This window comes from Crinia signifera, chromosome 1 (assembly GCF_055691185.1).
Source record: "Crinia signifera chromosome 1, ASM5569118v1, whole genome shotgun sequence".
NCBI lineage: Eukaryota > Metazoa > Chordata > Amphibia > Anura > Myobatrachidae > Crinia > Crinia signifera.
This window is the reverse complement of record NC_139217.1, coordinates 325,083,223-325,109,781: the sequence shown is the minus strand read 5'-3', so window position 1 is coordinate 325,109,781 and position 26,559 is coordinate 325,083,223. Positions and strand designations below refer to the sequence as shown.

Below are 26,559 nucleotides of genomic sequence, written 5' to 3'. Positions count from 1 at the left end.
GTCTGCACGGTCTTACCGCGTCAGAACGGACGGGAACCTGCCCGTACGCACCGATGCGGTGTATTTACGCACAAATCACCACTATTATCAGAACACCCAAATCTGTAACATGACCCACTTATGCAATTAGGCCTCCTCATTAAAAAGGGATTGTTTTTAATGGTCATCAATTATTTAACTAATTGATAATTAAACACTTTACTACCACTTTAGATTAACCCTTACATCATGCTAAGTTCACAACATTCTTTCTTGCCCCTTTACGCCCATGTGTTATGTATGCATATGACATCATCAATTATTCTTCACATGCAAACACACACATACACATCAACACACTATGTACATCTTTACATTACCCTTCACTTTCAAACACTTCTATGCAATAAACCCATCTATATACTGTATATACCTTTTGCAGCATACATAAATAAACAGCACTATTTATACTTATATATATATATATATATATATATATACTTATACTGTAAAATAATACAATAACACACAGACCACTTCTAACTTTTATCACAAAAATTTATTAACATTTTAACATATTAACATAAACATCCAAAAAAATGCTTCACAGCAGGAGGTCGCACAGGTCCTGCACCTCTGCAGCCATGACGACAAGGTGCTGGCGCAGCCTGAGGAGGGCCCCTCTCACACCCTCGCCTTGTTCCCTCTGGTCATCTGTGGGCATGTTAAAGGGGGTTCAACATTAATTATGCTATTCAGGTAGACCTTGTACAGTCAATCCTAAGTACCTACAGCATGATAAATCATACATACAAACAATTACATAGGCAATACTGTTTCTAATGGAAAAAAAAAAGATGGTGCCACACACACACACAGTGGGTTACACTACAGAATATGTGAATGATAAAATTGCCAATGTATGTATCAAAATCACAACAACACTTGAGCCTCACTCACACTTCTCCTGCCAAAACACTCACCAATCTACTAGAAAGCTACATCCACTACAACATGCCACATTTTGCCATACATATATACCTGCATGTCACTGCTTAATAGCTAAACTGCATGATAGATAGATACATAGATGGATAGATAGATAGATACCACATGAAAAGGCTAGCCTAGTCCCTCTACCCCTTACTTCCTGAATCATTGTCACATTGCCAGATAGGTGAAAGTGCAGCACTAATCTGCTTCCATACACCAAACAATTTCTAAGGTCAATCCATCCTACATAATAGCTTTCAAAAAAACTTGGCAACAACACGGGCCAACTGGCTAGAGGGGGGCCCAGGGGAACTGCCCACTTGTGACTCCATTATAAATCAGGCCTGACCATACTCCATTGATGTTTTATTTGTGCTTGTATAGAAAGACCCTCCATAAATAAACACTCATCACCTACGTGAGCCTCCAGATTCCACGTTTGCAGCTTGGGCCTATAACCCCTAAGTGTGTCTGTTGTAACCCACTTTAGTTTATTAATTAATAATAGAGTAAAACACACTAGATTCAGCAGTGGTACATAACAAATAGTAGTACCACCAATTATTAATGATGCCTTATGTTTACCTACCACTTTCTTCAAGCTCCACCACCTCGCAGGCCTCCTCCTCGGCCACCACCTCCTCGGCCACCACCTCCTCGGCCAGCTCCTCCTCGGCCACTACCTCCTCCTGGGCCAGCTCCTCCTGGGCCAGCTCCTCCTGGCCCAGCTCCTCCTGGGCCTGCTCCTCCTGGCCCTGCTCCTCCTGGCCCTGCTCCTCCTGGCCCTGCTCACGGGCCTGTCTTGCACGTTCACGTGCTGTAAGAAAAATCAAAATGCAGAGTGTTAAATAAGGCACATGATTTGTTCATTCATCATTCACCAAAAACAATGACATATTAGACCCACATTACAGCATGTCAAACAGGAAGTACCACACATATAGTGTATGCCATGTTTAACTCGTGATCAGCCAGGTTACCTTTTTGGCTAAAAAAAGGTCATGGAAGCAATAATGTACAATTGGCCATTTAATGTGTAAACACTCACATCGTGCAATGCTGGCCCTGATTTGCTGGAGCAAATCCGGCTGTCTCCGCCTCAGATCTGACCATCGCCGCTCCAGCTGAGCGATGGTCCTGCGCACCTGGGTGCGCGCGAATATGCGCCTGCGGGCCGCGGCATAGGAATGACGCTTCTGCCTATTCGTAATAAAAGGGCCCGCACGCCCCAGCCTGGTCTCCATAACGGAGACCAGTGCCCTCAGCTCCGCGGGCGAGAATGGGGCTGCTGTCCCATAGGCCGCCATCTTAGCAATGGCACAATTCAAGCAATCATGTCCTGTAATTGGTTGTTCAGAGTGATATTTGGTATTAACTTTATTGTTCATTTTGTCATTAACAGCGTGTATGCGCCACAACAGACGGCTAAACCATTGCATCGCAAAACAACACTTGCTGTAGCTTTGCATAGCTGAGCAGACCATGCCATTACTTAGTATCTCCAAAACAGACAGGGTGAAAGAAGTTTGCAATCCATTATATATAATATATTATATTCACCAAACATGGGTAAAAACAACAGGTGAAATAATGTGCATCACTAGCCAGTTACACCTAACTGTACAAGGTACTAAACTAGACAGCTTTATTATAGTGAAAGCTATACACCAGAAACATAGCAAATAGTGCAAGACCTTTTCCCAATATTAGGCCATGGTGCCATGTGAACACTTACCTTCTACCGGCCCACACTAGAGATGTGGAATGAAATGTACCTAGCATCAAGGCAGTATTTGGAGACCTTTCACATGTGATTTGGATGCAAGCACTGATTACTATTGCCTGAGTGGTAGACTGGATTAACATATGGAATGGGTTAGTGTCATTTGTTGTACATACCAAACAAGTGCACAGTACAAATGTACATTCACATATACATTTCATGTCTGGCCACAGTTTTAGGTGTTTATTGGTGTTCAAATCTGCCATTAACTACTAAATCAGACTTAGCAAGTATGCCTGGTTTTGTATTTTTTATTTTTTCGCTGGTATGGGCGTGGCCTATGCGCCACACGGTCTATGCTGCCGTACGGAACGCTGCCGCACGGAACGCAGGGTGTCGCTGATGTACGCCAATTACAGAAATAGTATATAAAGGTGTGCTAGAAAGGCAATAAGTTGTTGCAAACATGGCTGGATCTCAATCTGAGGGAGACCAGGAGTGCCAGGAACTCTTTGCTCGCCTGGACTCCAGCACCTCCTATGTGCCCCTCACCACAGACCAGCCAGTGGGAGAAGAGCAGGCAGCTGGCCCATCAACATCAGCCCAATCTGCAGCTGGCCAATCAACATCAGCCCAATCTGCAGCTGGGCCATCTTCTGCCTCAGCAGAATCATTTGGAACACAGCAGGTGGCTTCCCAACAGAGTAGCCTGGCCAGCACTTCAAGTACAGCGACAGGTGGCCGTGGCCGAAAGATGCCAACAGAGGAACCAAGCAGCAGGAACATGGCATTCGAAGCGCAGGAGCTTGACATACTGGTACCCCGCGCACGGGATTGGATCGAGTGTCCACAGGACAGGTTGACACACACAAGGAGATGGAAGATTTGGGAGGACATAACTGCGGAGATTAATGCGGTAGCTCCACAAGTTCGTGAGGCGGAGCACGTCAAGAAGAGGCAAGTTCATGTGTGTTACATTTGAGCAGTACAAGACCAGTAATGTTTAAATGAGTTGTTAGATGGAGTTGGTAAATGGTCGGTCACGTTGCTTGAATCCACAGACATGATTGCCATGTCATTTAATCGATAGTTATTGTAGAGTGAGTGTGAATGTATCTTCTAAGGGTTGGTTTTATAGTTTAATGGAATGTAAGTTTTATGTAATGAAGCACATGTTGTAATCTGTTGCAGATTGCAATGGCTGCTACCGCAAACATCAGGAGTGACATGTAGTAATATGTAAACTTTGATTGCAGGTGGCACGACTTCAAAACCAACCTCAAGAAGAAACTGACCAAACGGTGGGAACACAGCCACACCTCTGGGGCTGGCCCCATGCCAGGCCGCCTGAAGCTCACCCCCCTGGAGGAGATGGCCGAGTGCTGCATTGCAGTAGAGGAGGTCCGGGGGGTGAGCAACATGGATAGCGAGGCCCCAGCGGAAGTCTTTGCTGCTTTTGTTGAAGGTAATTATTTGCCATGGCATAAGTAGTTGGTACTAATTTTCTTGGAATGTGTTGTAATTGTAATTTTCTCTTTCACCAGCATCCCCATCGCTTGGTCAAGAATCTCTTGAGGAGGTGGAGGAGTCTGTGCCACCTGCCACCAGTGGCAGGCATGTGCAGCAGCAGCAGCCACTGGCCGAACCGGATTACGACAGGTGGGTGCAGGTGCTTGGGCAGATTCACCAGCAGGGAGACTTAGCATCAGAATGGATGCGTAGGACTGAGGAGGTCATGCAGGGTTTGGTCAGCACCCAGCACACAATAGCTGGGAGCCTGCAGGCTATTGCTGAGGCCCAGCAGGCCATGGCTGGCACCCAGCACTCAATAGCTGCAAGCCTGCAGGTGCTGGCAGATCAAGCCCTGCGGCAAAATGACCTCCTCCTCCACCATAATGAGCTTATGGTGGAGCTAGTTTCCAGCAATAGGGCCCTATTGTCATCCGTTTCTGGTGCATTTCCACCAGCAGCACTCCCTGCTGGCAGAGGGGAACACCATCCCCCCCCTCACCAGCATCTGCTCCACCTGGGCCACCATCCCAACGTGGCCGTGGCCGAAGAGCTGCTGCATGTGGCAAGGAGCCTACCAGGGCCAAACGTGCCCGCAAATGAACTTGTGTCCGCATTAATCTCCAACCTTATGTCTTCCCAAATCTTTCATTTAGCTGTGTGTGTCAGCTTCCTGTGTCCAATCCCGTGCAGAGGGTACCCACATTTGCCCTCGGTTGGAATGTCTTGTTTGGTTCCCCTGTTGCCCTCTTTCGGCTACCATTACTGTCTGCTGTACTTGAAGTGTTGGTGCTATACTTTTGTTGTGAAGCCACCTGATGTGTTCCTAATGATTCTGCTGTGGCTATGTATGTCACAAATACATTTTTATTTTTTTTATTTTTGTACATTCCTGCCATGGTACCTTTTAATTTGTTGCATGTGTCAAATAACATGCTTTCCATTTTCTTTTGGAAGTTATTGTAAAAAATTTATAATTTGATCCCCAAATGTGTGGTTTAATTGTTAAATGTAGAAGTGACATGTCTATTTCTATTAGTGATAGTAAGTTCTGTCCATTGGTTGCAGTGTAAATGTGTGTCCAAACTGCAGCATATATGTGTGTGTTTAGTAATGGTCCATTTAAGCTGCAATGGTTCCAATTGAAGCAATGAGAAGCGTGTAATTAATGAGTAATGAGTAAAGGAGTGGATTGTATTGTGTTCAGCTGACATTGGTTGAGGTGCGCCCGTAGTGATTAGGCGTTCCGATTGCCTAGCGCATGACCGAGTGGTGTCCGCAAAGAAATACTTGCTTATGGACACAGCATATTTCTAGCCTTTTGGTTCTTGTGCATTCGGTGTGCTGTCCGAATGCACGCCTACCAGAATGAGTGCACTCCCTCGTGTACGCCCATGTTTACGCCCAGTTTAGCCCACTTTGAAACTATGCCCCTGTGTAGTTCCGAATGACGCCCATATTACGCCCATATTTCCCGAGTGTTTGCGGTGCACATTTTTGTACGGTATTAGTGCGAACAAGTACGGAGACCATGCGTGGCACATGCGCATAGCGTTGCCCACGCATGCGCAGACGGCTAAAAAACACCATCCGTAAGAATTCGGGAAAGTACGCACAGACCAGAATAAGGCCCATAGTTTGCCAAGTCAAATTTAACTACAGAAAATATGGTGATTCATTTATTTTTTCATAATGCAGGTCAGAAATACAGGTTTATATTGTGTGTTTAGTAAGTAATCTATTTTATTATAATTAAAAAAGAAGCCAAAGAAATAACCATAAGCAGGGTCATTGGCATTCATACTCACATTCTCTGAAATAGGCAGATATTTGCTGGCAGTTCTGCATATGCTGCAATAGTCTGTGCAAGGGAGGGAGAAAGGACCATGTTAGATATTAACTACTGTACATGTAAATGCTGGCTCAGAATGATGGGGACAGGGTTCAAATATTAATCAGCAACATCCTTAACTGCAGGTGTGTGACAGGGTGCGGCACTACTCTATGTAGTAACATTTCTTATAAAGCACAATCATTTATCCCTTACAGACAATATGTATTCTTTATTTCAGAGTCGTAACTAGAGCTTTTGTTGCCTTGTGCCAGAAACTTCCGCCATTTAACTTACTGAACTGATGCTCCTAAGACAAATGTAAATACAATAACCATATAGCATTACTCCACTGTCTTTATTTTAAGAATTATTTCCTTTAGGTCAGCAACTTTTACATTAAAACAGCTAATGTAAGCAAAGAGAACTGGGGCACAGGATAAAACAGTTTAGCACTGAGGACCTTATTCTAGTCTACATGCAACGCTGCGAATTTCACAGATTTGCGTGTGGACCAAATGCCCCCTGTGATTCCCCGCACGGCTGTGAATGGATGATTTGCACAATCATCCATTTGCAGCCGAGGAGAAATCATTGGATGGTCGGCGACTCACAGATCAGAGACACCTCTATGGTGCCTCTATTCTCTAAGCACCCTGTGCGGGAAGCAAGCAGGCAGCTTACATCCGGTGATGTCAGCTGCCCGCCCCCTGCACCAGCGTCACCGGGCGAATACCATCTGAACGCCCATGAAACACTGGGCGTTACCATGGGCTGTGCCCCCCGCCTCTAGTCCCCCGGTTGCACTGCTAGGTGCGAGTGGGACAGCGAACATGTAGTTCGCCGTGCCTGCTTGTACCGTGCATCTGCACAGAAATTTGCCTGCGCAGACGCAAAACATTGGTCACATGGGGGATCAAAGTAATCAGAATAACCAGAAGGGTTGTAGTGGCAATCAAATGATTGTCACTGAGAAAGCGCAGCTGCACTCCAATAATACACACTAATCAATTAATCAAGATGAAAATTTATTTAAAAAATACATATTATAACAATTCATGCATGAAATACAATTCATAATAAAAAACACACCCACAGACAAGACATACAACATATAACATAAAAAGTCCTATTTCTAGGCACTTGATGAGGCTGATTTATAGTCTCTAGTGAGGCTTAATGAGGCTTTTTGTATGGCTTTACGATATGCAGATTGAGTGAGGCAAAGATCATTATAGTTACCAGTCCCAAACTCCGGCTAATTATGGATGTCTCCTCTGAATGATTTTGTCACCACAAACGTCCTTTTTCTGAGTTTGCTCTCTACCTCCACTGAGGGAGAGCACTCCAGGGATTGGGTGTTGAACCAGGTGCTTTACCAAGAATTACCGGCAGATGAATACCGCAGAGTATAGAGACTCCTTTTCAGATGGCCACGGGTACTGGAAAGATATTGGGGCTCCACATACGCGTTTCTCCGCCTTGGAACTGTATCAGTGGCTTCCTCAGATGACTCATATTATGAATTGTATTTCATGCATGAATTGTTATAATATGTATTTTTTAAATAAATTTTCATCTTGATTAATTGATTAGTGTGTATTATTGGAGTGCAGCTGCGCTTTCTCAGTGACAATCATTTGATTGCCACTACAACCCTTCTTGTTTACACGTGTGGGAGGTACACAATCCTCCTAAAGGAAGGCTGCAACCACACTCCAACATTAAAATAAATGGTGCCTTTAGTTATATACTGGGATAATAAAAATCTAGTTATTATTACATAAAAATAACATTAATTAAGATCAGCGCTACTGTGTGACCTTTCTTGGTCACAATTGCCCTTTTTTTCTAATCAGAATAACCCCCTGAGTAGCTGCAGTCTCCAAGTGCAGTTAATCAACACAGTTCTATAGTATCTCTGATCAGCAATTATTCAGACCCCTTTTAGTCTTTACCCTACACACAAAGCAAAAAAAAAACAGAAGTGAAAATAACCACATCAATTTGAAGCAGATGTACAACCTGTGAGGAAAAAACTGTGATTTTAGACTTTGTGCATTTTATTATTGACATAGATTATAATCATCATACACATTTGTCTGCGATTACCTGTAGGCAAGCTAACACCCCTACCCCCTGCCCTGTCACTGCAAAAACGTTTCCAAGATGTTGAAGATTAGGAAAATGAGCAGCTTGGAAGTGAAGTACAGGCATAGTCAGCTGATTGGGGGATTAGCAGAAACATACTGAAGTGGGTCAAGAAAAATGAATATAATACCGTCCACATGAAATTGTAACCACAGTATGTATAAACTTCAACTCAGTGGCACACTAATCTATCATAATTCTATTCTTATGCTGTGTACACACAGGGGCGATAGGGGCTGAAATTGTTGGAAATATGGAGACCATATTGCCAGTGATGGGAGTGTGCCCCGGCTCCGCGCTCCCGGTTTCAGCCCCGTTGTAATCACTGGTCGCAGGAGCTTGCTCCTGCGACCTGCTGATTACCTCTGCGGCACCGCCGCATCTCTGGTCGCTGATGAAAAGGAGACACTGAGCAATATATTGCTAGCAATATATTGCTGAGCAATATATCTCCCCCGTGTGTACAGGGCTTTAAACTGTGTACACACGGGGGCGACATATTGCTCAGCAATATATTGCTCAGTGTCTCCTTTGTCGCTGATGAAAGGGAACCTCTGCCGGGGAGCCACAGAGGGAATCAGCTGGTCGCAGGAGCTTGTCATAAGGGGGCTAAAAACGGGAGCACGCACCCGGCGACCATATTACCAGCGATTATAGCCCGTGTGTACACACCTTTAGTGTTCACTCTAGGATTTCTTTAGGGCAGGGCACTGACCACCGAGCAGGGCACATTTTTTTAATTAGGAGGGCACATTTTTATTTTTTATTTAAATCTTTATTTCAGTTTTCATACAAATCAAAACATATACATACAGACAGACAATGGTACAGTTCATCATAAAATTTACCTATGGGACTGCGCCGCTCAACTGACCCGGGTAGACAAAAGTTCAAATAATTGGGGATAGCGCCAAGCCTTCTTCTATGGGTTACTGGGTTATGACTGGGTGAGGTAGAGGACTTTCGGTACTTGTTTCCTAGCACGGAACCCATCGCATCGTATACCATTACACTAGGTATACGATGGTATGCGATGCGGCACGATATTGTACAATAAAATATTGCATTGCATTGTATGCCATTGGGTCCTTACAATGTTAAATGGCCCCCCATAGTCAACGCCACCCCCAGGATCAACGCCAACCCAAAGCGTGGCAAGCGCAGCGAGCCCGCGAGGGGCGGCGGTACGCGTCCTCCAACCTTTTCATACCCCCACTATCCACGTCGGCGTGGCGTTGATTTTAGATAGTGAGGCAATCGCAGCGAGCCCGAAGCGTGGCAAGCGCAGCGAGCCCCGCGAGGGGCTGTGGAATACGAGCCCGAAGCGTGGCGAGTGAAGCGAGCCCCGCGAGGGGACGCGTGATACATGTAAAGTAATCCGTGTCCCCTCGCGGGGCTCACTGCGCTCGCTCGCCACGCTTCGGGCTTGCTGCGCTCGCCACACTATCTACAATCAACTCCACGCCGACGTGGATAGTGGGGGTTTGAAAAGGTCAGAGGACGCGTACCGCCGCACCTCGGGGGCTCGCTGCGCTCGCCACGATTCAGGTTGGCTTTGATAGTGGGGGTGGCGTTGCCAATGGGGGTGCATTTAACATTGGGTGCTTGTACAATTAAAAATCGGATCGCATCGCATGCCGCTATATTGCATGCGATGCAATGCGATTGTATAAGATGTAATACAATGAAATCAAAATTGGGGGCGCCGTGCTAGGAAACAAGTACTGGACTTTCTTATGACGGGGGGGGGGGGTGATCTATTATCCATAGTTGGGGTGGCACGGGGTAGTCTATAGTTTACCCTATACATGCTTAGGAGGCGGACTGCAGTTTACATTGCTTTTACTTCCCTTAATGGGGCCCGATTCTGAGCCAAAATAAAGTCCCAGATAGATGGCAAGCTAATATCCCTCAAAAAGTACTATATACTTGGACTTGACATATTTACTAGTCTATCCCTGGGTATTAATAATCTCCTACTAAAATAAGGAGGAGTATACACATCAAAACTTCATGAATAATATTCTGGTTACAACAAAGTGGATGGTGCAAGTAAGGTGACTTATTATTACCGTGGGTATTTATACATCTCATATCAACAGTATCATAAATTTACAAAGGTGTCTTATTTATATTGAGCTATCCGAATTATGCATCTCTTTATTTCTCTATATTGTGTAATCAAGGAGGGGGGGGGGGGGGGTTTATAAACATAAAGGGGACAACATTACTTGTATGCTTGGTGGCATCATGGTAATTTCCAATACAACCTTACGCCCTTACTATTATAATATGTGCGATTATATGTCTATTACAACGTATATATCGTGCACAAAAAGCATGACGAAAAAATATCGGGTATTATTTATCCTTATTTATCGTGATTTGTGCCCTGAAAAAAAATAGATTTTACCCAGTGATGCCAGATCAGATCAAATCTGGCACTGGTGTTCCGTTTTATATATATATACATTTTTCTTGTCTATAGGTATAGTTGACGAGTGATGTCCAGCTATTGAAGTCGGGACCCTTGTTGGACATCCATGTCCTGCCAATTATTACTTTCGCCAGGGAACAGAGGTTATTTATATACAATCCTTCGTTTCCCAGGGTTCTAACTCCAACTATGCCTAGTAAACAGCACTTGACAGTGAAGACTTCCTTCGAGAAGCCTGTATCGACAATGGTTTGAATGACTCTCCCCCAGAATTCCGCTACTACCCCACATTCCCACATGTAGGTGTATGAGGGTACCCGGGAGGAGACCACACTTCGGGCAGGTAGCAGATGCTCTGCCAGCTAACTTGGACAGTGTCGTAGCTGATATATATGCTCTATGGAGTATATAAAGTTGTATCTGTTAGGTACAGAGGGCATTTGTGGCTTTCGCTACCGATGTCTTTGCCACTATCCATTCTTCGTCCCTCAAGGTCCCAACATCTGCCTCCCATTTCTCCCTCGGCGCGCTCAGCGCAGGGTACGGTATAGTCTGGACACTAGTTTGTTGCTATTGTCTCAATATTAATTTAATCGGGGATTTGCCGAATGATGGAGATTGACCTGGAAAGTGCTGCACTAGAACACTTCTTAACTGTAAGAAGCAAAAAAAGTATGTATGCAGTAGCCCAAACTCCTCCTTCAACGGCGTAAAGGATTTAAGGCCCGTTATATTATACATCTGTGAGAGAGTAGTCACCATATGAGGGTGCCATACTTCTTTGAACTGGAGTTCTTTAAGTTCCTATCTAATAATAGGGCTTCCACTGGATATTCCCGGTCTACGAATTCGATTTCCATCATTTGGTTTGCTTAACGCCATATTTTAATGGAATGGACCAGGAGTGGAGGATCTGAGGCCTTTTTAATGCCCTGTAAGATTCTATATAACGGGGTTTTACCTGGGGACGAGGAGGTCACCAGGGCTATGGCCATATTGTTACTGTTTGCCTCTTGGTCCAGCCATGAGCTTAACTGTGTTAATTGGGCAGCTATATAATACCTTTTTATGTCTGGTAGACCCAATCCACCCTCCCCACTCGGCCTCATTAGGTTATTTAACTGAATTTTAGTCGGGCCGCCTTCCAAATGAATGAGGAGATTATACTGTTCAGTTTTCTAAATATTGGTTTAGGGAGGTAAATTGGTTGTTGAATCGCGTATAAAAATTTAGGAAGGACCGCCATCTTGACCAGGTTTATCCTGCCTGATACTATCAGTGGCAGTTTCTTCCAGGATTTTATTTTTTCCCATGTAATCCAACAAGGGGTGAATATTTAGACGTACATAGTCCTTCGGGTCCCAGGAGACAATAACTCCTAGGTATTTGAAGGATGTAGCCCATTGCAATGAATGGGTTACAGCTGTTAAATATTTCGCCGGAGGACCTGCCGGGAAAATAATGGATTTTGCCCAGGGGATTCTGAATCCGGAGAAATCTCAATTCCTCAATCAACTTTAAAACCATCGGAAGTGAAGAGTTATAGTCCGACAAGTATATTAGGAGGTCGTCGGAATACAATGAAACCGTGTCCCTTGATTCGCCATAGGCGAATCCGATGGCGGCGGGGTGCTGCCGTAGTAAACAGGCAAGGGGCTCGATCGCCAGTGCGAACAAGGCAGGGGATAGTGGACACCCCTGCCTCGTCCCCCTGGCGAGTCGAAATGCCGGGGATGTCCAGCCATTTACTGCAACTCGGGCGGACGGGTTGAAATATAACATTTGGATCCACTTTATAAAATTGGGGCCTAACCCAAAGGCATGTAATACTGCCCATAGGTAGGGCCATTAGACTGCGTCAAACGCTTTGATTGCGTTTAGAGAAGCGATCGCTGGTTCATTCTCGCCACCCTTTAGCAGCTGGAGATGGCTGTACAGCCTACGCAGGTTTATAGACATGGACTTTCTGGGCATAAAGCCCGACTGGTCCGGGTGAACTAATTTCGTTATATGTCGATTCAATCTCTTAGCCAAGATTTTAGCTAAAATCTTGGCTTCCGAGGATATCAACGAAATGGGTCTGTATGAGTCCATCTCTTTTGGATTTTTATCCTGTTTTAGAATCACCACAATTTTTGCCTCCATCATTACCTCTGGAACGGTGCCCGCCTCAAAGCAGCTACCCAGGGTCTCATATAGGAGGGGGGCTAGGATTTCTATATACTTTTTATAGACTTCTGCCGGGATCCCGTCTAGTCCGGGGGCTTTCCCACTGGGCAGCTCATTAATGGCGTTTTTTACCTCTTCAATATTTATGGGGGCATCCAGTTCTATATTGGCCTCCTGATTTAAACTTGGCAGATCAATATTTTTAAAATAATCCGCTATTTCCCGGGGGTTGTGTTTTAACCGAGTTGCATAGAGCTGGGTAAAGTCATTTTTAAATGCGTTCCCTATCAATGGGGTGGTGCTTACTACTATCCCCGACTCATTCTTAATCATACTTATTAGGGGAGGGCACATTTTACATTCAAAATTTAAATTTGAAACAAAAAAGATTATATATATATAAAAAATTGCATACTGTGGATTACACCAATTACACATTGTTACACATCGTAATGCCAATCACACATAACACTACACACCAAAATGCCTATTACACATTATACCACACACCAAAATGCCAATCACACATTATCCCACACGTGGTAATGCAACACACCGATATGCCTATCACACATTATGCCACATACCAAAATGCCTATCACACATTATACCACATGTGGTAATGCCACACACCGAAATGCCTCACACATTATGCCATATGCCGTAATGCCACTTACACTATACCCCACACATTGTAATGCACCTAACACTATACACCACACACCGCAATGCACTTTACACTATACGTTACACCATAATGCCACTTACATTATACGACACACACCATAATGTCACTTACACTATACACCACACACCATAATGCCCCTTACACTATATGCCACACACCATAATACCACTATATGCCTCCAGCTGCTGTAGTTCAAACCAGGCAGTGATACTCCAGCGCACTCGCGGGCACCGCGCGGTCTGCGGCAGCAGTGTTACACCCCTGGACCAAAGCATCCTGATGACACACTGGTCTCACACCCCTAGTTATGGCCCTGAGATATTGGGAGAAAATACAAACTCCACACTGTGTCATAGCCAGTTAATTAACTAATGATAAAAGTGCTGTGAAGTAGTAGTGGTGCCTTTACTGCTTTTCCTTATTATGTGTATATGTGTTATGTATGGCGTATACAGTGGCAGATCTGGGGGAGCAGGAACAGGACAATCACCCCTTATAACTTTTTCCTAGTGGAGTGGTGCCAAGGCCCCCGCTGACAACTGCTCCATCACAACAAACCAGACATTCTCACCTGCAGACATTTGCACTGATGTTGTAGAGCATCAGCCGTGCAGACAATTCTGTCTTCACTGATTCCATTGAATACTAGAACGCACATGCAATAATGGTATTTACAAGCCAGCAAAGCAACAAGGCTTGCAATGGCAGCCAATAACAGAACTTCTCTCTTGCACGGCAGCCATGTATGCCGCTCTGAACTGAGCACGGGTTGGCTGAGCGCTCTTGCTGTGTGGTCGGGTGAGGTGCTGTAGGTAGGGGCCGAGCTGAATCTTCGGGGCACTCCACTGACACACTGCATAGGCTGGAGGGAAGAAGACCCACGGCTATGCTGGCTGATGTCTGTGATGGGGCAGGGTAGGCTGCTCCCTCCTATCATCGCAGCAGCTTCCCGGTGGCGGCATTCCTCGCAGACCTTGTCGACTCTGGCTCCCTCAAGCCACCATGGGGTCTGCGGGACCATTGTTACACCACTGGCAGCAGCGGGTCCCGCAATCAGGGTACCTGTAATAAGCACCGGCGGAAGTGGGCACCTGTCACAAGTGCCGACGGCAGTGGGTTCCGACATTAATGCCGGTGGCATTTGCAGCAGCTGTCACAGAGGAATCATCAGTGGTAGTCAATATGGATGGGGGAATATGGGTTCTCTACACTTTAATTGTGGCAGAAAGGTGGAAATTTATTATTGCAATGGATTATTGTAATAGTCTCCTTACCGGTCTTCCTAAGAAAATAATCTCACCACTACAATCCATTTTGAATGCAGCTGCGAGGCTCATCTTCCTGGCTAGATGCTCATCGTCTGCTGATCCGCTCTGCCAGTCCCTCCAGGGGTTGTCTGTATATTACCGCATTCAATATAAAATACTTCAACTTACATACAAAGCCATTACTCTGACTACACTTCTATCTCTTCGCTTATATCAAAATATATCCCCATCCGACCTCTTCGCTCTGCACAAGATCTGCGTCTCTCATCCACACTCTTTCCTTGCTCCCACTTAGATTTGCAGGATCTTTGTCTGGCAGCACTCATCCTATGGAATGCCCTTCCACACACATTAAGGCTCTCCTCTAGCCTCCAAACTTTCAAGCGTTCCCTGAAAACTCACCTCTTCAGGCAAGCTTATTATATTCCAGAACCCCCACACAACCTCCAGTAGCATTCATACCTAATTGCATCCCATCAGGACTGTCTTGTAATCTGAAGGGACTGCCATGCTATGGAATTCTATGCTTATGTATCCCTCCTATTATAGCTATAGATTGTAAGCTTGCGAGCAGGGCCCGCCTACCTCTATGTCGGTTTGTTTCTACCCAGTTTGTTTAATCACTGTTGTTTCCAATTGTAAAGTGCAACGGAATCTGCTGCGCCATATAAGAAACTGTAAATAAAATAAATAAATATATTTACTGTACAAACCTCCTTAGTAGTAGTACGTTTATTTATAAGGCGCCACAAAGTGTCCGCAGCGCCGTACATGGCAAACAAAAAAAACAAATTACAAGGTAACGTACAGGGTGTGTTGATAAAATACAGCATAAATAGGGGTATAGCTGGTAGAACTAAAATCAGCATCAGTTCTGAAGTAGGTGTCGGAATTATCGAGGAGACTGAAGATGATGTAGAGGAAGGGAAGAACAGGGCAGGAGCACTGGTGAGGTAAAGAGGTAGGGTGAGTATGTGAGGAAGGAGGGCCCTACTCATAAGAGTTAACAGACTAAAAGGAGGTGGGTGGAAGAACAAAAAACAATAGGAAAAGTAGGAACGGAGGTGAACAGACAGAGGAGTAGGATAGGCAGGATAGGAGGAGCAAAAGAGGTTAGGAGGAGGAGGGATAGGCTACTCCTTAGGGGGATGACTTTATTAAAGTAAAGTAAATTTGACTGTTTGCACGCTATTATCTGTGATCAGGTACATAATGCATACACGCCAGCCTGACACATTTCATTGCAAGATATTTGTCTACTTCTGTATACGGCAATGACATTTTATTAGAAATGACAATGTGTCTCACCTCTGCAGCAGCTGGTGTGTATAACATTACACTTTTCATGTACAATTGGATATGTTTTTTATAATTTTGTAAAATTTAAAAACAATGTAAGCATTTTATCTGCACATTGGGCCTTATTTTGGTTCACTCTTTCTGACAAAATCCTTCTTAGATGGACAAAACCATGTGCACTGCAGGGGGCAGATGTAAAATGTGCAGAGAGCATTAAGATTTGGGTGAGTTATTTTGTTTCTGTGAAGGGAAAATACTGGCTGCTTTATTTTTACACTGCAATATAGATCTCACTTTGAAGTAAAACCCCACCCAAATCTAATTATATCTGCACAAGTTACATCTGCCCCACCTGCAGTGCACATGGTTTTGCCCATCTAAGAAGGATTTTGTCAGAAAGAGTGAACTAAAATAAGGCCCATTATTATTATGTTTACAAGCCCTACACTGGCTCCCCTTTCCCTTCAGAATACATTTCAAGCTCCTCACATTTACCAAAGCCATCACCCATTCCTCTCCCACCTACATATCTGACCTTATCTCTCTTTACACTACCCCCACTTTTTTCGCTCCAAAAATGCACGCCAACTCTCCTGCCAACTGGTTACTTCTCCCATTCCGGCCTCCAAGATTGTGGCTGCTGTGATCCTTATGGAATTCTCTACCTCTCTCTTAGACTCTCCACCTCGCTAAAAAACTTTAAATGGTTTCTCCAGACCCACTTCATTAAACCTGCTGTCAGCCTGCTCCTTCCCTTTAGAATGTAAGCAGGGCCCTTTGTCCTCATTTTTTCTTAGACTATATATGTATCTCTGCCACCCAAATAATTGCTATACATTTGCAGCACAAATTTACTCACATTTGCACAGATGGCAAAGTATCATAGATGTTTTTGACATTGCATTAGCAATCCATGTTTAATTAGACCCAGATCCATAGGACCAATTGTGACACAAGGGGTGAGTTTTAATAGGATGAGAGATTCAGAAAGTGAGAGATTTGGTAAGAAATCTCCGGTTTTTTAATGCGGCAATCATTTACACTGCTAAACCAGTTTGATTTCGCTGTGTAAATGATTGCCATAATGTCAACATTGTTGAATTGTTGGCTTGGAACATGGCAACATATTGACCATGTCGAAATATTAATTTTGTCACAATGAATTAGAGAGGCCAGTCCCAGGTTCGAGATTGGCGCTTCCAATTGCAGGGTTTACCAGTACATATACAGTTCCCAGCCCTTCTATTGATGGTTTAATATCATGTTTCATTATATCTGAGCCAAGTTAGTGGATATTTGTACTCTCATGGGCTCACTACAGCTATGCTTGGAACTGGTTACTTTTCCTAATCGTTATTCACATACCTTTTAACTCGTCTTTTGACCCTGTTGACTTATTGACCATGTCGAGCTTTTGCATGATCTATCAATGGGATAACACTATAATAATACCACAATATTGTTTGCTTATCATGGCTCTTTAACTGCCCGTTTAAAAAAAAAATCAGACCTTGGATCTATGAGGCCCAAACATATATCTAAACCTACTGCATTCATCTATTTGCCAGGCTGGTCCCACCATCCTCCCAACTTCCTGCATGTTGATATGCATCTAGGCAGCATCTTCAAATTCATCATCCTAGCACCATGGCTGGGCAGTCAAACTACATGCAAATATGTAACTTTGAACATTTTGTCTAAATACATCATGCGTAAGGTAGTCATTTGGAGCACAAATTTTATGCCACTGAGGTCTAACTTCACCTTACATTTTTGTAGGTGTCTTGTTAATTTAGAGTGCAAAGCTTGACATGTAGGTCTACGTGGAATGTGATGGGTAGCTGGAGCTACTTCATCCAGGGCAATATGTAGAGTCTGGTTCAGGGCAGGCCCAACGCATATGCCAGGTACGCGGCAGCATAGAGCGCCAGATAATCCAGAGCTGCTATACTCTTCGCACCCCCTAGTGCTGTATAGTGTTGTCTCAGCCGCTAATTAAAAGTGCCTCAAAATTGATTACACAGTTTCCTGCGTGGTTTCACTCTCCAGCCTCCCCAATGTGTATGTGCCAGGAATAGAAAAGTTTCCAGCTACATCAGGTGGAGGGCAAAAATCAGCAGGAATTGTCTCTCACAATGAAAAAACTTGCCTTCTCCCAGCGATCCAAGTCCACCCCTGCCCCTAACTGTACCAGCCAACCCTCTGCCCTCTTCCGGTCCCAGTCTCCCCTCTGCCCTCTATCGGTCTCAGTCTGCCATCCCCCTAGCTGTACCAGCCCTCCCTATGCCCCTACCTGTACCAGCCCATCTTCTGCCCCCTACCAGTCCTAGCGCTCCCTCTGCCCTCTACCTGTTCCAGCCCACCCATTGCCCCTTAGCTCTACCAGCCCACCCTTTGCCCCCAAACCTGTCCCAGCTCTCCCTCTTCCCTCCTACCTGGCCCAGCCCACCATTTGCTCCCTACATATCCCAGCCAATCCACTGCCACCTACCAGTCCCAGCCCAGAGGGTACTTTTTTCTATCTCTTCTCCCAACTCCTCATCTCCATTGTCTCTCATGTCTGTGTCCCTTTCTCCCTCCCCCATGTCTCTCTGTTTTTCTGCCTTTTTGACCCACGTGTCTTATTCCCTCAAGTCTCTGCCTCCTGTGTTTCTTTTGCTGCGTACACACTGGGAGATTCGCAAGGGGAGCAATAAAGGGAAGGGATGAGGAACCTTTGGCACTCCAACTGTTGCTGAACTACACATCCCAACATGCCCTGGTACAGTTTTACAAGTTGGCCTGGTTAATCTTCTTGCACGGTATGCTGGTATGTGTAGTTCAACAACAGCTGAAGTATTGTTCCCGCTAGACTGTTTTAGCGCCCTGTCTGATTTTTAAGGGGCAGAATGCGCCCTGCCCCTCTAGCAGCGCCCCGCTAAAAAAGCCTGGTGTCTGCCCGACACACCTCACGGGGAAGCCCAGTGCGGCCGTAGACTGTGATGCCCAGCGCTTCCCTGGCAGCACAGCGATTCCGGCTGGGTCGGTCCCGCCTCCTTTTGTGACGGCGGTGGCTGGGCCCGCCCCTTTGATGATGTCGCTGACCGGGCATGCCTCTTTTGTGGCGTCGGCGGCCCGGGACTGCCCACAGCTGTGATGTCGGCGGGCCCGGTCCGCCGCCCTGCCCGCAAGAAATCCTAGAGGGACCACTATGAAGTGCTAAATGTTCCTCATCCCTGATATAGGGAATTCTGTAGACACTAAACAATATAATTAACAATAGCATCTAGTGACTTCACCGGGTCCCCTTGTTGAGCATGCAGTCAAATTAAACTACATGCACAGACACTGGGGCAGGGGGGTATTCATCGTTTGTAGCATGCACACTTGATGAAAGTTTAAGGGATATTGCTCAGAAGGTTGAAAATGAGCGATATCATAGATAAAATCATTGTGTACGCACATTATCTCTCCCCCATGTGTGTCTGTCTCTCTCTCTATCACACCCCTTCCCTGTCATTTTTTTCTGGACCTGGAGATATTCCATTTAAAGCATAAGTCTAATTTATCAAGAGCCCTATCTCAGTGGTTCTTAAACTCGGTCCTCAGGGTCCCACAAAGTTCAGGTTTTCCAGGTCACTCAGGTGCACAGGTGTATACCTTTATAACATTATTATGTGTAAAAAGTGTCTACTGTGGCATAACACACCTAGGGTTAGCTTTGAGAAAGCTAATAGAGCAAAATGCGCATTGGCAACTCGTCTCTTTTGCAGTTGTATAGCCAATATGTGTGATTATGACATTTAATGAATGATTAACATTCTCTGCAATATAGTGGTTAAATAACTGTTGATTCTGATTGTGATATGTGTATTAACGCTATATAAATATTTACGAGCACATGCTGCCTGCCATAACAGTGTGATTGAGGGACACTTGTAATGGTGACCGTGTATCAGTATACCGGCATCTGCTGCCTGCAATATCGGCTACTAACAAGTGTGTCTGCTATTGTGTGGGGACAATTATACAGTATAAATAGTTACCAACACACACTGCCTGCAATAACAGTGTGACTGAGGGACACTTGTAACAGTGACCGGGTATCAGTATACCAGCATCTGCCACCTGCAATAGCGGCTACTGACAAGTGTGTCTGCTATTGTGTGGGGACAATTATATAAATAGTTACCAACACACGCTGCCTGCCATAACAGGGAGACTGAGGGTCACCAGTAACTGTGACCGGGTATCAGTATACCAGCATCTGCCACCTGCAATAGTGGCTACTGACAAGTGTGTCTGTTATTGTGTGGGGACAATTATACAGTATAGTTACCAACAGACGCTGCCTGCCATAACAGTGTGATTGAGGGACACTTGTAACGGTGACCGGGTATCAGTATACCGGCATCTGCCGCCTGCAATATCGGCTACTGACAAGTGTGTCTGCTACTGTGTGTGGACAATTATATAAATAGTTAATAAGGAAACCACACCCCTATATATTTCACTAAGGGGTGCCAAAATATAAATTTGCTTACCAAAAAATTGCTTCGGGCTGGCCCTGGTCTGTTTCACGTGTTATAAAGCCATATCAGGAGAAGTGAATACAGAAAATGTGAGATCAGATATTGCAGAGAGGTGAAAAGGTCTTGAAAATTAATTGTGATAATATTTCTGTGGGTTTGAGGAGGATTTGTGGACTTCAGTGACATTGAGTTAAAAGTAATGGAGGAGAGCTTGCAGATGATAAGGTTGTGATCTGAGAGAGGGAAATGAGTGATAGAGAATTTAGAAACTGAGCATACTGTAGTCTTGTGAATACAAGATCAAGGCAGTGGCCCTCCTGATGAGTAGATGAGCGAATCCATTGGGAGAGGCCAAAAGAGGAGGTTAGAAAAAGCAGCCTGTAGGCAGAATATCAATAGTGATAATGAAACTCCCCATGATTATGGTGAAGATATCAGAATATAGAAAGTGAGGGACCCAGGCAGAAAACCCTTCCAGAAATTGCATGGGTTAAACAGGTGGGTTATAGATACCTGTAGCTGCAGAATGCAGAGAGAAAGGAGTGTAAATCCTTATAGAATATACTTCAAGTGATGTCAGTGTGAGTGATTGAACCTGTGGTAAAATGGAGTACTGAAAGCTTGGGATAGTAATATCCCAACCTCACTTACATATCTGTGTGTGTCTGTGCCTGTAAACAAAGCACAAGGGAACTTGACATAGAAAAAAATTGTGTTTGCTACATCATAGAGCTATGTATAAAGATTCAGACTCTTTTGCAAAAAGACATGCAAGTATCACATATTATATTAATCAGTGCAGTCTCTTTAAGCAGCTTGTTGCATCAACTTGCATTTAATCTCCATTTCAGCCAAAAAAAGATGCAAAGAAGACACTACGTGCATGGTACCTGGCATGTCGCGAAAGACTGTTTGGTGCACAGTATGAGAACACATTTGTACCACTGCAGAACAGTGTTCAGCACCAAAGTAAAAGTAGTCTTCTTTCCTAGACAAACTTAAGTAAATAGCTAGAAGATAGAAAGTTAAACGGCACTCTGTACTATTCATTTTGCCTAGTGGAAAAATCTGTTCACCCTATCACCACATGGGAAAGCCAAATACATTTTGAGCCTCAATAACAACTGTGACTCTCTGGAAGCATGCGCTGTGTAGAGGAAAGAAAGAAATGCTCCACTGCATTTTGGCATTGCCACTGTGTCCATCTCAGAAAAAGGTGCAAAGTGTCACATTGGTAGCATTAGAGGTAAATGTAAGACAAGTAATTATGGGGGAGGAACGGTATCAGAGATGGATATCACTTCTCCCTCCATGTTTTTATGAGAAATGTGCGAAATAACAATGGTGCTATGTGCCCCCGACATTATCAGCTCTGTTAAGTACAAGATGGCATGCCGATATGGCAGGCAACGTATGAACCGTCAGTGGCACTGACCATTCCAAAAGCTGCAGATATCGATATTGACACCTACAATATTTCGCAAATGCTGCGGGGTTGTTGAGAGTACTAGTGACGACACAAGCGCACTGCTGCTGGGTGCCCAGAAGAAGAGTGCTGAAGTGGGAGGATGTGGATCACCAGAGAGGTGATGCAACACACTCCAATTTTGGCAAGAGGGAGGTTAATACATGCTGCTAAAATAACCTCTTTCACTATAAAAATGCAGTAAAGCGGAACCACACATACAAAAATCGCTAAAGAAGTATTGATACATTTAACCCAACAGTTTATCAGTTCAAATAATAGCATTTAAAAAGGTACTCATTAATAAACTGTCCCATAGTATATGAATCACTTTATAGAGAAACAACCTTTGGTTATGCACGATTGGCAAAGGATGTGTCCACAGCTAGTGATGTAGTAAGTGGATTTCCCCTGCAGAAGACAAACGTTACAGTGCATCCAGTCCATACCTGTAAAAGAAAGATGTATATATTAACACTGCAAATAGTATGAAATGACTGAGTCCCTAGAAATCCACATTTAATAATAATGGCAAATCTTTGTACCCACATGCTGAGACTAAAGCATCTTAACATGCGTCAGCAGAATATGTGACAGGTTTATGTCAAATGTACTTACACCCAACAAAGTATTAGGGGTTTATTTACTATGATGGGAGTTCTATTGAAGATGGGATGTCAGCCAGAGCAACCAATCAGAATCTAGTACTTATTTATTTAGCACCTTCTAGAAGATAATAGATATCCGCTCCCTCAAAACCCACTTTTTTCGACTAGCCTATACCTCCTAACCTCTTTTGATCCTCCTATCCTGCCTCCATTCCCCTCCGTTCCTACTTATCCTATTGTTTTTCGTTCGTCCACCCACCTATTTTTAGTATGTTAACTCTTATGAGTAGGGTCCTCCTTCCTCACGTACTCACCCTACCTCATTACCTCACCTGTGCTCCTGTCCTGTTCTTCCCTTCCTCTACTTCATCTTCAGTCTCCTCAACAATTTTGACACCTACTTCTGAACTGATGCTGATTTTAGTTCTACCAGCTATACCCCTATTTATACTGTACTTTTCAACATACCCTGGACGTTACCTTGTAATTTGTTTTTTTGTTTGCTATGTACGGCGCTGCGGACACTTTGCGGCGCCTTATAAATAAACGTACTACTACTATATCACTGCCAAACTACCACACTGCCAAACAAACTAAAGGCCCCCATACACTATGCAATTTGGGCACGATTTCACCAGATTCGGATGAATCGGGTCGTGAAATCGGCCCAAATCACACTTGTAGACATCCCGTCATTTGCTAAATCTTATGTGCAGCCCAGAGCCATGCGGGGGACAGCAGCGGGCGGGGGATGCCGGCTAATATAGAGCCAGACAGAGGGAGCAGAGGCAGGCTGCATAGGGAGCAGAGGCAGGCTGCATAGGGAGCCGGGCAGGAGGAAGTTGTTCCGGTGACAGCGCAGAAGCAGGGCGCCGGGCAGGGAGAAGACGCTGGCTGCCGGGCAGAGGCGGGAGCCGGGAGAAGCAGATAACTTTTTTAAAAAAAAGCATCTAGGTCTTAATCGCTGATTGGCTGAGAGAGGTCTCAGCCGATCAATGGCTTCCTAGTCATCTGTATGGGCGTTTTTTTTTTTTTCAAGTTATCTGATTCTCCCGGCTCCCGCCGCTGCCCAGCAGCCAGCGTCTTCTCCCTGCCCGGCGCCCTGTTCCGTGCTGTCAGCAGGACAGCTTCAAGTTCCTCCTGCCCGGCTCCCTATGCAGCCTGCCCCTGCCTGGCTCTCTATTAGCAGGCATCCCTTTCAATCTCTTTCAATCTCTTATCTCTGCTCATGCTACCAACCCTAAGTGACTAAGCGACTTTTTAACACATTTAAGTAAGTCTCTTCTGTACACTCCATCGGCTACCATCAGTGCACAAGAACTTGCCTCCTACTTTAAGGACAAGATTGATAACATCCGAGTTGAAATGGTAAAATGGTATGCTCTTCCACAACTAACCTTCTTTCTTCCCCACCTGAACCCTCTGGTACTTTCTCTTCATTTGAGCCCACAAATTAAAAGGAAGTATCCACACTCTTCTTATCCTCTTACTTAACTACCTCTCCCCTTGATCCTATACCTGCACAACTCATTAAAACTCTGTCTCCTGTGCTTATGCCAACCTTAACTCAAATCTTTATCTTCCCTGGAAACGTATACTTTATCTTCCCTGGAGATGTGTATTATATTTATATAATTGTTTGCATTAGCTAACGTACAAACAGTTGCTATATGGCCTACCACAACTATCTACATATCTGACTGTTGTATCCTACAGAAATAGTTACAATATAGCCACTAATCAGTGGCGTAACTAAAGAGGGTGCAGGGGATGCAGCTGCTATGGGGCCAGGGGGCTTTGGGGGGCCCGAGTACCAAGCAGGCAATCCCCTGCACCCTTTTACATTTATTTATTCACATAATAGTGCCACTGTGTGCAGGTTCCCTGAGCGGGGGGAGGCAGGCAGGCGCTGCACACTGCTGCTGCGGCTGCCCCAAAGGTCAACTATAATGAACGCGGAGGGGAGGGAGGAGCTGCCGCAGGGAGGAAGAAGGTGCTGCTGTGGGTGGTCGGAGACTCCGGAAACCTGCCCTTAAGATGCTTCATGGAGGGAAGGGTGGAGGTGCCGCTGCTGCTGACTGGACCCTGCCCTGGTCGGAGACACTCCGTGGAGTGGAGGGAGGAGGTGCTTCTGCTGGCCGGCAACGGATCCTGCCCTGGATCCGCTCTGCCCCATGGAGGGAGGATGCTGCTATGCTCCGTGGAGGGGAGGGAGGTGGTGCCGCTGCTGACTGGTCCCTGCCCTGGAGACACTCCGTGGAGTGGAGGGAGGAGGTGCTGCTGCTGGACGGCAACGGATCCTGCCCTGCTCTGGCCCATGGAGGGAGGACGCTGCTGTGCTCCGTGGAGGGGAGGGAGGAGGTGCCGCTGTCCAGAGCCTGCCTGCCCCTGAAGACAACAGACCCAGTGATGGTAAGCAAACCCCATCCTACCACTCATCACCACAAACAGAGACACACACACACACACACTTTAGTCTGTCACACCTCTGCATGCCCATCTGTCTATATTGCTCCCCCCCATCCATCTGTACCCCCATTATGGTGCCCTGTCCCCTCTCTATGCCCCCCCATCTGTCTGTCAGTCTGTCTTCCCATAAGTTGCTCCATCCGATTATAACCATTGTCCACCTATCCCCCCATACCCATCTTTCAGTCTGTGCCCTCATATGCTGCTCTATCCATCCGCCTATGCCCCACTTTCCTCCATCTGTCTGTGCCCCTCCATCCATTTATGCCTGCCCCCCCCCTATTGGTCTTTCCATCTATGCCCCATTATGGGGGTCATGCCTGTCCGTATGTCTGTCTTTGTCCCGCCATATGGTGTTTTGTCTGTCTATCCGTCAGTCACCCCATCTATGCCCCCATATGGCACACTATCTGCATACTTGACCCCTCATCAGCCAAGCCCTCCCCATCCATCATCTGTCTGTCTATGTTCTCACTGACACACTGTCACACACTCTTTTTTCCATGATGCCCCTGACCATCACTTTCTCTCTCTCCCTCTTGCTCCTCACTCTGTTTTTCTCCTGACACCCTCTTTGTCTCTCGCTTCCTTCATCCATAAGGGGCATTGTAGTAAAAGCGGCAGGGGGGCCCTTTCCAAAATTTTGCTATGGGGCCCTTAAACATCTAGTTACGCCTCTGCCGCTAATGTACCCAGCATTCACGGAGCTTGTGTTTCATTGCGGCCAAATTTTCTCACACATATAGAAACATCACAGAATTTACACTCACCTCATGACTTGGAGATCTCTGCACAGCACAACACTCGCAGGAGCCTGCAGACAGCGGCACCTTTACCGCTCCCTCAGCGCTGCGCACCGCCCACTCCTAATCCATCCGATTATTTACCACGTACTCCTGCGCTGCAGCCCAGGCCCCTCCCCTCAGTGACCGAGGCTTCCCGCCCCTCCCTTTCCACGCGCCACCGCGGGTACCTGCTGTCTGTCCGCGCTGGTTGTCAATCAGAGTCAGAGATTGATTGGGTGAAATGTCATTCGGCGGCACGGGCCAGTGTCACTGTTTAATTCCAGCCAGTCTCTAGACCGCCTGCAGAAGAAATTTACGGGGGGACAATGGAATCCGGTGCGGACATGCTGATGAAGGCACTACCAGCAAACAGACAGGAGGACTGCTGCTGAGAGAGTAACATGAGATAGGCATGACGTCGTTACGGGCACGTATGGTGGAGCTTCGGGCTGGGCCCGAGCGGCTGTACGATTTGTGGGTAAGCACCTTCCTTTGGTTAAATTATATGCAGAAAGGCTTGCAATTACATTTAATTCTCACATACTGATACCATTTGTATTTGACACAAGGCAGGCTTGCTAGGGGAATTATGAGGTATGCAATCTTTTGCCGCACACAGCCTTCGTAAAAAATTAGAGGGAACATTGGTTGCCAGTAGGGTTGCCACCTTACTC

General features: G+C 45.5%; 1 protein-coding gene across 3 annotated transcripts in view; it reads right to left on the bottom strand.

Moving 5' to 3' along the window:
- The window catches only part of RNF212B (ring finger protein 212B), a 116,125-nt gene extending 89,922 nt beyond the window's left edge, over positions 1-26,203 (bottom strand). For 2 of the 3 annotated variants that reach the window (XR_014474967.1, XM_083188329.1), the window contains exons 1-3: positions 25,871-25,974; positions 22,371-22,472; positions 6,013-6,065 (exon numbers count right to left, since the gene is read on the bottom strand). Coding sequence is in view for 2 of the 3 variants with exons in the window: in XM_083188329.1 (XP_083044455.1) it covers positions 6,013-6,065; positions 22,371-22,470 (153 nt within the window). In the remaining variant the exon portion in view is untranslated. Of the gene's footprint in view, positions 1-6,012; positions 6,066-22,370; positions 22,473-25,870; positions 25,975-26,073 lie in introns of those variants that run through there. The other variant, XM_083188343.1, reaches the window with a different exon arrangement.
- Between the last annotated feature and the right edge of the window lie 356 nt (positions 26,204-26,559).